This window comes from Clarias gariepinus, chromosome 21 (genome assembly GCF_024256425.1).
Source record: "Clarias gariepinus isolate MV-2021 ecotype Netherlands chromosome 21, CGAR_prim_01v2, whole genome shotgun sequence".
NCBI lineage: Eukaryota > Metazoa > Chordata > Actinopteri > Siluriformes > Clariidae > Clarias > Clarias gariepinus.
The window spans coordinates 22,938,779-22,954,093 of record NC_071120.1 but is presented as its reverse complement, the minus strand read 5'-3'; the positions used below and the strand labels follow the sequence as shown (position 1 = coordinate 22,954,093).

The window sequence follows — 15,315 nt, the reverse complement described above, 5'->3', positions numbered from 1 at the left end:
TTGATTGTGTAAAGCTGCTTTGTGACAATGTAAATTGTTAAAAGCACTATACAAATAAAATTGAATGAAAAATTGAATGGACCACTGCCATTAGGAAAGACCATGTAGGGGCGCATCAAAGTAGCAGTCATGTGAACGTGAGAACCGAAGTATCACACTGCCTTTGCAGGCTTGGCTTCTTCCTGATGTCATCTCTTTGTGTATGTAATGCACACACCCAGCTGTCCACATGATGTAAAAGACACCGTGAATCATCAGACATGGCCACCTTCTGTCATGGCTCTATGCTCATCCTTTGCAGTATAGCCTCTGGTCCACATGTGCATCAGTGAGCCTTGAGCACACATGACCGTCAGGAGTTCACACGTAGCAAGACAAGACATTTTATTGTTATTGTCTTCAAGGCTGGTTTCCTCTTCTTTAACTTTCTTCCTCGAGCCGTGCTTTCCTTTTAAAGATAAATATTAGAACATTTAAAAATAGCTATTTTTTACTTGCATTTTAGGTGATTTTTGTCTTTATAATAGTAAAGGTGAACATTAACTTCACTCCCTCTCTGAATAAGAACGTTAGTTTCTAAATTAATCTGTTGAATGAGGTTTACTACAGTATGTGACAGCTATGCTCTAACTGTTTGCTCTATCAGTTTTACACACACACACACACACGCACAACCTCAAGAATGTCACAGGCTGAGTTTCCTGTTTTCCTGGGAGGTGTGGGCGGTACACCCAGCTTTTTTTTTTTTTTTTTTACCCCTCCCAGGGCAGGTAGGAGAGACAGCATAAATGACCTGCTCTGTAACTCTGAACAGTTCGGGATCTCCTTCTTAACTGGGTGAAGGTTGAGATTTCCTATCTTTCTTTTCCCTGTGTTTGTCTTGTCTGCTGGTGAGTTTGTTTTCTTTTGTTTTTTTTGTTAATATGCTTAATGAAAATGAAAGGAATATCTATCTTGATACAGGTGTGATTTTGAGCCTTGTTTCAGGTGTTGCTTTCTTACACTTTAACTTGATTGACTTCTTTTCGTACTTATTGTTGGCTAGAGATTGTGTTATTTAATACTTATAGTATCAAAGAGAAATATAGTTCCAGAAAAAAAAAACGGTGCCTGTCGTTCAGTTCAGTATAGTTTAGCTCAGTTCAGAGGGGCTTTATTGTCATTAATGTTTACCAAAGATAACCATAACATTGTTGCCGAAACAATTATAAAACATTGATGACATTGTAACGATTATCAGTCTGTATTTATAAACATATATAAACAATATAAACATATTAAATCTAAAAGAATAACATATTATGTAAACAATAAAAAAAACATCAATACTAATAACAATAACAACAACTAAAGTATGTAAACAATGGTGATATTAAATTGTAGTAGTTTTTGTAAGATTAGGAATGTCCAGGGTGTGTGCATGTTGTGTCTCACTGTCACTCATACTGTGACATATTTTGCTCTGAGGACAGCAGTGATTCCTTCTCCTAGAATTATTCGCATTTCTTCACTATCTGTTAATTTGGGAATTAAATTTGTCATTCTTTGTCAATGCAAATCAAAAAACTACAGGAAATTTACTTCTAGTTTAGCCAGGACATTACAAAGTGCATGTTTGTACTGTATATTTAATTATAGCTTATGATTGTCCAGTTACTATAGATTCTGCCTCCCAGAGTCATGCTGTACACCGAGCTGATCCAGTTATGGGACGAAGCGGTGCAAGCCGTGGACACCCGAGACTGGGAGGGTGCTCTGTTGAAGCTCGTTCAGATCTCTGAGCCCACGGCCCGCACTTTGTTTGTCACTGCGTCCGTCCATCTCGCATTGGGCCAGGTCGAGGATGCAATTAAAGTGAGGCTTGCATTCAGCTAGAATTATTGAACACTTATTAGAATGTTAAATTGCATGAGATGGATTTAATTCAGGGTTAAAATAATGTTCCAGGCTCTGGATCAGGTTATCGCCAAGGATGAGAGGCTTGCTGTGGGCTTCTTCCAAAGAGCTGCAGTGCACATGATGGCAGGAAGGTAAAAATAAGAAAAAAGAAAAAAAAAAAAAGAAAAGTGCTTGAATCAGCGATTTAATGACAAGATATAACAGTGAGGTTTTGGCTTTGATAAACCTACACCAGTTTATGCTGTTAAAGCTCGATTTCTTTGTAAAGACACAGATATCTTATCATATGAATGCAGTATATCCAGGATAATTACTTTTTACTTAAGCCTACCCATCTCTTTCTCTCTTTCTCTTTCTCTCACACACAGACTGGATGAGGCTCTTGGTGACTGTATTTGGGCTCAGAAGCACATGAGAACCAATGCTGTCATTGACTATAAACAGCTGGGACTGCGCTATAGACTCTACAGCTGGCAGGTTTGAACTTCTGTAGTTTCGCACATTTTGACATCATTTACAGGCACATGTGGTTGTTTGCCAGACAGCTAAAGTTACAACACTACAAAATATCAGGACAATTGATTCGTTTTTCATAATGTGACAGAACTACAAATTCACAGTCACACTATGCGTAATAAATAACTATCACGTGCAATTGGTTTGCCAGCATGTAGTATTATGTATGTAAGGCAGTATTTGGGCAAAAATCACTTAATGACACTTAAAAACAATAAAAATTACAGTACTGTACCTCATCTAACAAGGTCATAGACACTCATTTCTCCTTCAAATTTTTCACTTTGACTAAGACAACATTTCAGTGTTGAATGATGAGATCAATGAAAGGGCCAGCTGCAGCCAGGTCTGAACCTCCCTGGAGAGACGAACAGGTTTGGGGTGGAAATAACATGATACTTAGGAGAATTAATGGTGACCATGACCTTTATTGAATCCTTTAATTAGTAGACAATGGACAAAGCATTAGTGAGATGAGTGATGAGACTCTAAGCCGCAGTAATACATTTAAACGGTGCAAAAGTTAAAGAAGGGCCGCATGTCTGTGTATGACGATCCCAGCCGAGGTGGCTTAGCAGTCATTCCCGTGAACGTTAAGCAAGTGGAATGCCTAATCCTTGATTGAAAACTTGTTCCTACCATATAAAAGCGGTACATCTGTATGTGGGAACTATATACACAGAATCATTCACGGACACCACTTGCACATTGTGGGAATTCGATTAGGAGTTATCGCAACTTTCCCTGACCTCGCTCTAAGCCATTGAGCGACATGTTCGGACCATTTAAAGGAGTTCCTGGGAGGCCGGATGTTTCAGACGTGAAGCAGGCACCGGCGATCATGGCACCGGCGTACTGAAAAACTTTATATCTTGATGGTATAGAAGCACCAGTGAAACTCTGAGATAGGTGTATTAGTGTAACAAAGGATTATATAGAGAAATAAAGGGAGTTTTTACTCTATTAACTGTGTTCTGGTATTCTGCAAAATTAAAAGTCCTGGTTTGCAACAACCCATGCATGATTTTAAGTGGTATTTTATAATATTTTTCTCAAATTATCTATCTATCTATCTATCTATCTATCTATCTATCTATCTACCTATCTATCTATCTATCTATCTCTCTCTCTATATATATATATAATGTAATGTAATATATAATATAATATTTTTCTCAAATTATCTATCTATCTATCTATCTATCTATATATATATATATATAGATAGATAGATAGATAGATAGATATATAATTTGAGAAAAATATTATATATTATATAAAAAATATTTAATATAATTTTTGTTTTTTAATTGTAAATAATTCCAAATTTTTATATATATATATATATATATATATATATATATATATATATATATATATATATATATATATATATATATATATATAATTTGGAATTATTTACATTTAAAAACAAAAATTATATTAAATATTTTTTTTACAGATGTAAATAATTCCAAATGCACAACTCTAACTTTATTAGGACTTTAAAAAGGAGGAAAGTTCACGATTATCTTCATTATCTTCAAGTGTTTTTAAACATTCGAGACGTAACAGGAAGAGATTAGTGTTTTAATTCTTTCCAGGAAAGCTTTCATTTACTACTTATTGAGGTGCCAATACTTTTTAAACAGGTGTTTTGCCAGAAAAGGGCAAATGATCTCGTACCTTGTTTCCGCGATCTGGGAAAGTTATTGGGTTGATACCAGCAAAACGTGACAGATCAGATGATTACTTTATTTTTATTTAATGTATTATTAGATTTTTGCATAAAAACTGTTCTTTTGTAAAATTCATACTTCTAGCTATTTTCCCTTTTTTAAACTACTGTTCAACAACAAAAAGACTGTTACACAAGTTTTCAGCATCGGTACTGCAATAGAAAAAGAGGTTTTTCATTAATGCACATTTTTAAGAAGTGTGCTGGAGCTGACGCTGTGACTCATCTGTAATTTATAACTTATTCAGTTCTTTCTTATCATTGACCCGAGTGTGTGAGGAAATGTTTCTTATTCTCTTGTCTTCCTTGTCAATACCGGTCTTGGTTTCACCTGTCAGCAAAGTTCTCCTCTGACTTATGCAGTGTCAGTTCCAGCGCTGGGGAAGATTAGACATATCAGACATTCCTCATTTGCAGAGACAGAGCTTTCCTCAGCTCAGACAGGTGGAACGACTTCAGATAGATATCTGAATGAAAAATCTCCCTGTGTGTATGTCTGTGTGTCTGTCCTTACTGAGAGACCTTACCTTCTCCTCATTACTGAAAGCAGAGCCATTTCATAGTCTATATCCTTCTTCCTGGTTTGTGAAGGAGTGGAATTTCTTCCCAAGCACGTACACATACAGATCTGGCTATTCTAGAGAACACTGATGATGTCATCATTAAACACATATTATGTTCACAGCAGACGTGACAAGCTGCACCTTGTACTATTACAGAGAGATAATGAAACAAAGCAACAGCACAGCAGTATTTATGTGTGTGTGTGTGTGTGTGTGTGTGTGTGTGCACGTGTGTGTGTGTTGTTTAACAGGTTCTTTACAATGCAGCAGCTGTGCATTGTAGACTCAATCAGTGGAATAAAGCTACAGAGATCCTGCAGGCTGCTTTACAGGAGAACGGAGGAAGAGCAGGTCAAGTCGACTCGGCCATACAGAGTGTAGCGGTAAGAACACACGGATATTACGCATTGTTATAAGGTTCAAAAGTCTGAATTGACGTTTTAGTAGATATACACACACTGGCCACTTTATTAGGGACACCCTCATATGCACAAAGCTACAATTGTCTGTGTATCAGTGAGCTGACCCGCAGCAAGGTCTATCATGCCTTGGGAGATGTTTTTCTGCTCACCATGTGTGTATAGAGTAGGTAGTAGTGTTACTGTAGTATCCCTGTCACCTTGAACCAGTCTGGCCTGAAGCATTTCAGGGCAGAATGGTGGCTTAGTGCTCAGCAGTGTTGCCATGCACCTCCAGGATCTGGGTTCGATTCCCGCCTCACTGTCTGTGTGCATAGAGTCTGCATAAGACATGCATATTAGGCTAATTGGCATTCCCAAATTGTCCGTAGTGTACAGTATATGTGTTTGAGCAGTGATAGATTGGCATTCCGCCTTGTGCCCTAAGTCTCCTGAGATAGGCTCCAGGCCCTACCCTGGATAAAGCAGTGTGAATGAGTGGCTGACTAAACACCCAGTAATATACAAACCTACCAGTGGGATCGTTTGCATTTTTTCCTGGATTTGGTTGATTGATTCATTGGTTCTCATTTTATAACAAAAATAAATAAATAAACCACCTTAATTAAAATGTAATATATATATATACACAGTATGTTAATGTATATTTGGATATACTGTACATTAAATCACTCACTCTGTTCTGTTCTGTATGTTAGAAGAGGGAGCTGATTGCGCCCCTCCTGGTGCCAGAGGGAGTGGTGTTCCGGCCCAGGAAACAGTACGTGGAGGAGCTTCAGCCCAGAGACTTTCTGGGTAAAGCGGAGGTAACTTTCCTTACATTTCCCCAAACAGCTTTGACAAACTAAAGTAGTCAGTAATTGTATATTTGATGTTTTATTTTTCAAGGTCATCATTTCTGACATCCCGAATGACGACTTTGGTGGTTTTGAACCTCTCAGGTTGCAGGTAAAGTATAATAGAATAAACCAAGCAAAGAGCTGAGCGGTGTAGGTTATGGGTTTTGCTCTAAGGGTTAACCGGAGCACTATGGCAGTCCTGAGATCTCAGATCATCCGATCATGCTTATACTGACTAAACGCTTACTTGTAAATTAAACAGTTCTTGCTGTTAAAAACCATAAAGAGGCACAAAAAAGATAAAAATTACAAATAAGAGGAAAATGAGAGAGGAAAGGACCAGAAAAAACCCTTTAAGCAAAATATCCAAATTTTTATAATTTAGTATTTTCTCCGCAATAAATTACTTTTTTAAATGTTTCAATGTTTTAGTATGTTTTTTTAAAATAGTTTGAGCAGAACTGGTGCAATATAACTTAGGAAAATTATTTGAAAAGTCTACGTTCATTCTATTCATCTATTCTATTGTCTATACATCATTATATTGTAGATACATACTGTAGGGTTTGCTGTTTTTGTTGTTTTGTGTAAATAATACTTTTTCTGGAAAGATTAAAATACCTAAAAAAAAAAGTGTTTAAAAAGTATGATGAATAAAGACTAAAGCAAAAGGCAAGCATGAAGCCTGAGGAGTATTAATCTTGTGAAGCGTACTAATATTGTGCTCTTACTATTTATCCTTTGCAGCAACCTGGATATTACGAGCCACAGGTCGAAGAGGGCCAGTAAGTATGAACATAACCATGAGAATCTGAAATGCTTTTCCTGTTATTGATGTGATCATTAGACAGAACAATGATCAAAGAGATTTTTTTTTTAAATCAAAAGAAAAAAGAATTTGAGACATTTGAATTGCTTTTGCTACCATGCTATAGGGCTTGGTTTTATTCCCATTGTACTAGAGAACATTCTACTTAAAAAAGGAAGCTCTACTTTGACAAGTGTAATTAACAAACTATAAATATATTTTATAAAATAACAGCAACAAGGGCAATTTTTTAAGCTTTTTTCTAACCTCGACTTGGAAACCTTCCTGGAAACATAATGTTAGTGAAGGAGACAGATGTAGAAATGCAAAGTGTGATTTTTTTTTTTTTTGTTTACAAAGTGAATGGCAAGATTTGATAAAGTTAACAATAAAAACTGCAAAATTGACAAACATATTCAGTGAATATTATTTAATCTCCTCCTTCTGTAATCAGATTTCTTAATTCAATTTACTTTTTAATGACTGTTGGAGGGTAACAGTTTTGGATTATTCGATGCTAGAACTGAGCTACGTGGCTGATGTTTTCACAGCTGTACTGCATATAGTCCAAAGTGCCATATTTCACAATGTTGTAGGTTCCCAATCAGATTCTTGGGACTGTTTCACAAACAGGTTAACGGAAGCTTTAAAGACAAAATGAAACAAAATTTCTATCAGTTGAATGGTGTAGAAGAGGGTTAGGCCCACCATAAAGAATATTTAAGTTTAACGTTTTTTCCCCTCAGAATTCTACCTTTAGGCCTTGTTCACATGGGCGTTAAGTTTTTGGATAAACGAACGTGCTCTGAACGTCCTAGACGTTTATGTTGCATTTTGAGGTGGCGATCGATTGACTTCTACACCAGCGTTCGTTTGTCTCTGTCTAACGTCAGCCTGCAGCCCAAATTGTAGTTTGTGTGTTAACCTTTGGGGGCAGTGTGTCGGGAACAGGATATGAAAGCCCGCCGCTACCGGGTTCACTCTCTGACTGCACAACGTCGGATTAAAGGAGGTTTTTTTGTGGTTTATGAAGAAATGCGAAAATTTCTGCGTATGTTTTTTAACAATTTATTTTATTTTATTTTGCCTTTTTCCGCATTTCCCTATGTATAGCATGGAGGATCATGGGATATATCCCGTCCTTCGAAGCGTAAAATGAACGTGAAGAAAACGAACAAGAAGCGTTTTCCTTGCGTTCGTTGGGTTTTGAACACCAAGAAAAAGCTGCAATCACCGTTTTTTTGATGCCGTATAAACGCGCAGCCGGACAAACGCACGTCACCAAAGCCCGTGTGAACACTCTCATTGACTCCTATGTGTAGAAAACACTCGCCGCTTGATCCGCGATTACCGGACGCTACGAACGCAAGAAAAACACGAAGATTTTACCGCGCGTGTGAACAAGGCCCAAATCTCAGAATTCTCATTTTAATCTTGGAATTCTGACTTTTTTTTCCCTCCCTCTCACATATTCACTTTAATATCAGAATTCAGATTTTCCTCTGAATTTTTTTCCCCTTAGAATTATTACTTAAATTACAGAGTTATGCCTGTTATTATGGAATTCTTATTTGAATTTAAGAATTCTGACTTTTCTTCCTTATAATCTCAACTTCTTCTCGAAATGTTGTATTTTTCCCTCAAAATTCCCACTTTAATCTCAGTATTTTTACTTCTTTCTCAGAATTCTGACTTTTCCTTAGAATTCTTTTTTTCCTCAAAATTCTCAATTGTTTTCTTAGAATTTTTACTTTTATCTCAGAATTCTTATAACTCAAATATTTTAAATGGTGGTCTTATTTCTCCTTCATAAAAGTTATTATGTGTAGCTAAGACTTACCACCAACTATGCATGTCCATATGCAATAACACAAAGAAATGCATGCTGAGATGCTAAAATTAGCACGAAGCTAAATCAACACCTGAGAGTAAAACATCATAAATTATCGGCACCCTTCCAGAAGAGATTTAATATTATTGCTTAAATCATTAACTACACACAATGATTTAAAAAACGTATTAAAAAAAAAAGCCTGCTTGGTGGAAATACTGATTGATGTGGTGTAATGAACTAGCCACAATTTACAGTGGTTACCATAGAAACAGTGTTGAAATTGATTTGATGTTCCTGTCAAGCCAAAAACTGTCCACTTGATGAGGCATAAGTTAAAATCTTTGGGTTCTCTGCAGAACAGTAGATCTCCATCGGGTCAGAGTTTAGTGCTTAGATATAATTATAGAATCACAATCTTACTGTTTCGAGCTGTGTGAGTTGACCCTGAGCATTGTGATAATCCTGGCGTACAGGGACTCGCGCTACATGCGTGTGAAGAAGACCTACAGTGGCAGGGGAGCAGGGGAGCTCACTGTGCCAGCTGGAGCTTACGTGTACGTGTTCAGCGAAGAGGACAGGGACGGGTTCGTCACGGTCATATATGACGGCCAGGTGAGTTTTTTTTTCCGATTTATTTTTAACTACTTTTAAGTGAAGCTTGGCTTATCTCTTTACGGCTCATTGATGCTTGTGTGCTCCTTACTGTGTCTCACGTTTCAGAGAGGACTGCTGCCAAACTTCCTGCTTGAAACAGTGACGAAAAAAACAAAAGACAAGAGAAGAAGAGTAAGAGTGTCCTTTATCATGATCCAGCTTATCTATTCATAGTGGTTTACACATCTGATCTAATCTAAAGTCATCTTTTCATAAAGGAATGCTCCTTTTCCTTGCAGTTGCATACACATTCCAGTACTGTATTACAGCTTAACTTGATGGTTTGTAAATACAAGCTTTGAACAAAGGTTTCTTTATCCAAAGCGGAGTTTCGGAGAAAAGGAAAGAAGAATGATTGCGTCATCATAAATGAATGAATGACACTTGGTCAATTTTATAGCTTCCTGCTAATCTAAGGCTTTAGAGGGACACGGACCTGCTCCTGAGTTAGACAAATTCAGTTTTGTGACGGAGGTACCTGCCTCATACCGACCACTTGTTTTTCTTCTGCGTACATTATAGAGCTCCGCTAGTGGGATTCCTCTCCCCCCGAGCATGAAGCCCCCTACACGCCCACAGGCTGCTGCTCCTCCTCTTCCAGGTACAATCAAAGCTTATCAGTATCTCTTTCCCAAGCAGGTCAATGAGGAAACAATGCCATGGTGTAACAGTGTGTGAGGTAATATCCATATATACCTGCTGTAGACTGAGTACATGCTCTAGCTATTACTTTTCATCAGTACAATATGTTTCTCATAGGGAAATCATAAAATTTGCAAAATATTTGAATCATGTGCATGTGATTCCTTACTGACCGGTTTATTGCTTAATCAGAGTGTAACATTTATACAACAAATAATGACATTTATGGGTGTTTGTTTTTGATTTGCTCCTGTATGTAGCATTGCCCTCTGTGTACAGAGGCAGCACACACACCTCAGCGTCTATACTGCACAGACGTTCAGCCTTGAGATCGAATCCACAGGTAAGATTGAATGAGATGAAAGACATGAGCTTAAATTGGAACTGCTGGGTGTTTGCAATTTGCAATTTTGTCTTTTATATTTTTATATATAGTATGTGTGTGTCTTTATTATATATATATATATATATATATATATATATATGTATATGTATATATATGTATGTATATATGTATGTATCTATATATATATATATATATATATATATATATATATAGAGAGAGAGAGAGAGAGAGAGAGAGAGATTATATATATGGATTTGCTTACCATATTCAGGTCAACATCAGTCAAACTTACATTTGTAATAAAATTTCTTGTGAATCAACACGTAAACCTGATGAACATTTACAGAAAACTCTAGCGCAGTACAGTAATGAGCCTCTTTGCCAAATTTAATTATTTACCATCTTTATATTTATTTAATGGTGCAAATGTTCTAAAGAAGGCCATATGTCCCATAAACATTCAGCGAGTAGCCAATCCTTAAAACCCCCTATCCTGATTTATCCCCATACAATCCTGACCTCTGACCTCGCTCCAAGCCATTTCCACATGTTTGGGCCATTAAAAGAGTTCCTTGGAGGCCAGCGTGTCAGACATGAAGGAGGTAGCCTCTGCTGTACTGGGAAAACTTTCTACCGTGATGGTGTCAAAGCACTAGTGAAACACTGGGATTAGTGCATTAGTGTAACACGGGATTACAGTTTATAGAGATATTCAGTAAAGGGAGTTTTAGCTCTCATACTGTTTTCTGTTATTTTGCACAGAAGTCAAAAGTCCCGGTTTGATTTGAACATCCCTCATATTTGCTTAACATATTCCCACTGTTTAGTTAACTCTAAAAATTGTTTTAGTTAACCCTTAAAATATTGTACACCTGGACAAAATGTATTTTGTCTGTGAGAAGTAATAAAAATAGGTCTAGTACAGTGGAACCTTGGATTACGAGCATAATTCGTTCCAGAAGCGGGCTCGTATTTCAAAACTCAAAATAATTGTGATACATCTGCCTATACCCAACCCCATCCCCCCCCCCCCCCCCCCTTTTTGGATATCTTCCACAATATTCATAAAATTATTCCTCTGTCATGTCATGCTTGTTGGTGGAGGGAGGGAGGTGGGTGGTTATAGGCATGCAATGGTGTATTTTGAATAGCACTTTGACCCCATTCAGTCAGAGCGGAAACCCTGGGGAGAGAGAAAGGATGGCAGATAAAAATATGAACTGGTCTATTTAAGACCAGAGCACTGCATCATGTATAGCTGTATTATACAGGTTAATATTGTCTGATCATATTTTAGTGCACTGTATAATTTATATTATTTATACAACTATATATTTCATTAAAACTTGCAAGGAAATAATAACAGTAGAGGAAAATATAATGCAAAAAGGACATATAGGAAGTTGTGCATTAAAGGTGCAGTTAGGGATGCTTAGAAATGTTTGCATTCTTTTACTAGTTACATAAATCTATACAGTATATACCTTGGCATACCTATATAATCATGTGGCATATCTGGTCCTTCTTGCAGACGTCGGAAGAAGACTCGGTCATACTTAAGGTGCACTACACTTACACCGTCGCTCTGAGTGTCCCGTTGGAGACACCATACCAGGAGCTGCAGGAGAGAATCGCTCAGAAACTAGGGCAGCCTGCTGAACTCATTCGTCTGAGGTGATTGTGCCGACCTGCTTTCTCTCCCAGCTGTAGCTGAAGAAGAAATCAAGGCCAGTCACGATTTTGTCTTTCCTGTTTTGTCTTTCATTCTCACAGATATAAGCAGCGTGGCTCCTCCGTCCTGACACCACTGGAGGACGATGGAGGTGTGAAGAGCCTGGCTAAAGTGGCAGAAGCAGGACGAGCCACTCTGTGGTGTCAGGTACTCGATAAATCATTCATAAAGCTCACAACCTCTGCTGTTTGTTCTGGGAAAGACAAGGGACTATAAAAGAAACAGGAAACTAAATATAGCTGCAAAGCAACAATGATCGGGCCCAAGCACCTGCGCCATCGCGACCTGGGCGCACCGGAAAGATAGTGGGGGTACAATGCGTTTAAAGGGGGAAATACAAATGAATTTCAGCGCATTTTGAGCAAGTTAAATCCTCCAAATAACACCGGATGCTGGAAAAAAAATCATTGTGCTGATGTCATAGTGCTCAGACCTTAATAATTATTGAGGTACATATTATTATTTAAAGAATGCAATGTTTATGATTGGAACAAATCAGTGTTTTGCATAAAACCCTGCTAGAGCTAAAATATTCTTCTTCCAGAGGCACTAGTTTAAATAATTGTTTAATGATGGCATCATTTAATTCACTATTAATCAACAGGGACTGTATTAAGACTGAGAAATAATAGCCAGCGTCCTCTAGTAATAGTAGCTCTGCTTTACTGTAGGAGACCTTAGCAATATTTCATTATTATTTCCATTAATTTAAAAATAAACGCATCACACAGGTAGGTTTATGGCAAGAAATTTTGTTAACAAGCATATTGATTGATGTCTTATTAAATATGTTAATAATAATAGTAATAAAAATAATGATGATGATGATGATAATGATAATAATAATAATAATAATAAATACTGTTAAGGGATTATGGTAACCTATGACAAAGCCCAACCTGAAGAACGTTTTTTTTTTATCTTTTTAATTCAGCTTTTTATCTAAATCACCTTCACCTACTGGACTTGATTGTGAAGAAATAGAATTAGGGAGAATAACTAGATTTTATTAAATACTTTCTGTGATGCTTTCACTAACAAATTTGTTATTCTAATATCAAGGTTTTCCTTTTCCAGCGCTGCCTCTAGATTTTTTTTTTTAACAAAATGTAATTATTGCTAGTAACATGGGAATGTCCATAAAACAAGTAAATTCTTGTTATCGCATATGTTATAGTGGCTATAAAGGGTTGTTATCTCGCCAGGATCATTTTTCCTTTTTCAAGGATAATAAGATGACAAAAAAAAACCACTCCTGAAGCTTATGTTATTAAGATACCAGGAAGGCCAAACTCCTTAAGCCTCCCCCGTGTCGAAGACCTTACATATGAATACAGAAGCACTGGCAATGACGACTCATTGGAAAAGTCTCAAATACCCACAGAAACCTTCACCCTTCAATAATTGTTTGGTTTTCTTTGTTAAAATAACAATGTAGATTTAATTTCGGGTTTCAATAAGGGCTGAGACATTTTACTGATACATTCCACCAAAATAGTTTGTATTTAAGAAGTAAGCATCATAATTTAAAATAACAAAATGGCAAATTTATTAATTAAAATTTTACAAATATTATTCTAGTTTATTTTTTCTAATGAACCAGTTGTTTTTTCATCTTCTAATAATAAGAATGCTATACAAATATCTGCTGAATAACTGGAATACTACACAAACTGACTGCTTAAGAACTTCTAACGTCTCAATTTTCTTAACTAACCAGTATTTAAGGGGTTTATACCACATATTTTAAAGTTTAAATGACACTACAACTGTAAATATAAGCAAATTTCTATAGTATCTAATATTGGCAGATAATTGTGCTTATTTCTACTAGTAAAAAAAAGCCTAAAATTAGCTAAATTATCTGCCAATATAACAAGAAATTAACACTTAAAAATGTAATCAAATATGCCTTAAATAAGGGGAAATAATTTCAGATTTGTTTTTCAGTAATCATAAATTTAACTGTAGATAGAATTGATTAGATTCAAGATATTTTCTCTTTTTCTTTCTTTCTTTTTTGTTGTCTTGCAGTACAAAAGAATTACATCTTAGCAAGTAAAATATTTTTAAATCTAGCCAAATCTATTAATAATTTCTTGACATAAAATTATAACAAATCCAATATAAGATTATTAAGCTTATTTCCAGTGTAACGTTACTAAAATTGCAATCAAAAAGTTTTTGTTTCACTGGAAAAGAATTTAGCTTCTTCCTGAAAACTAGCTTAATTTTCTGCAAACTAGAATTTTTTGCTAACAATTTTAGTAACATTTCACTAGAAATAAGCTTAAATAATAAGCTTATGCAAAAAAACAGATATATAGATATGTTTGGCTAGATTCAGGAATATTTCACTTTGCTAAGATTGCAATGTAACGTACACTTGGAAATTTAATGTCCAAAAAAACAAAACAAATTAAAAAATGAAAGAAAATAAACAGTGTCCCTGTCCAATATTAGGCTGAGAATTCTCTAGGAAACAGGAGGATTCTTTACCAGATGGTGGCACTGTATGACTACACGGCACAGGGGCCTGAGGACCTGGAGTTCAGTGAAGGGGACACCATTGACATCCTCAGTGAAGGTATACACACACCTGACCACCAATACGTGCATACACAGAAAACGCTGTCTTGAAGTGGATATAGAGACAATAGGAGCTTATTGACTTATTTGCTTTGCTGTAAAGGATCTTAATTCTTAGTTTATTCCTTTTTGTTTTGCAGTGAATGAAGAATGGCTAGAAGGACACACAGCTGGGAATGTTGGCATTTTCCCCAGGTGTTTTGCCTACAGAGAATCTTCAGAGAAAGACACAAGCAGTGAAGCGATGTTACAAGAAAATGTTAAGTAGTGACTGTAAAGAAATGACGATGTATTGGTTGGGTAATATTTGATACATATAAAGAAAATGCAGTGCAGTATTTAACAAAGCATTTGACATTCTAATCATATTGATTATATCAGATCACAACTGAAGTTATGTTTGCATTTTTCTACTAGTGATATTTGTTGCTGAACCTGTTATTTGCATATTGTATATTACTCCACTTATGTTAAATCTATCTGCCAGGCATAATAAAATCAAATACTGTACAATATTAATAGGTGGTAGATTCTGGTGTTTGCAAATTCCTATAAAAATGGATCTTCTGAGTCTCAGGTTGTCTTTTGTCCTTCATGTACAAGTAGAACACAACACTGACACTCCCACAGTTCAGGATTTACTGTAGGATGTGGAAAGGTGTGAATCATGACTGGAATCCCACAGGACCCAAAGGAAACCAAGTGAACGGGCATTATTAACCTTTGTGAGACGGAT

General features: G+C 36.3%; 1 protein-coding gene across 1 annotated transcript; it reads left to right on the top strand.

Annotated features, from left to right (window-relative positions):
* Window positions 1-792: 792 nt before the first annotated feature.
* Window positions 793-15,155, top strand: noxa1 (NADPH oxidase activator 1). The gene is made up of 16 exons (XM_053481272.1): window positions 793-890; window positions 1,654-1,854; window positions 1,948-2,030; window positions 2,268-2,376; window positions 4,968-5,099; window positions 5,834-5,941; window positions 6,024-6,083; window positions 6,722-6,759; window positions 9,090-9,228; window positions 9,337-9,402; window positions 9,793-9,871; window positions 10,173-10,255; window positions 11,790-11,932; window positions 12,032-12,137; window positions 14,454-14,577; window positions 14,720-15,155. The coding sequence occupies exons 2-16, from the start codon at window positions 1,681-1,683 to the stop codon at window positions 14,845-14,847; spliced, it is 1,572 nt and encodes a 523-aa protein (XP_053337247.1). The 5' UTR covers window positions 793-890; window positions 1,654-1,680; the 3' UTR covers window positions 14,848-15,155.
* Window positions 15,156-15,315: the final 160 nt, after the last annotated feature.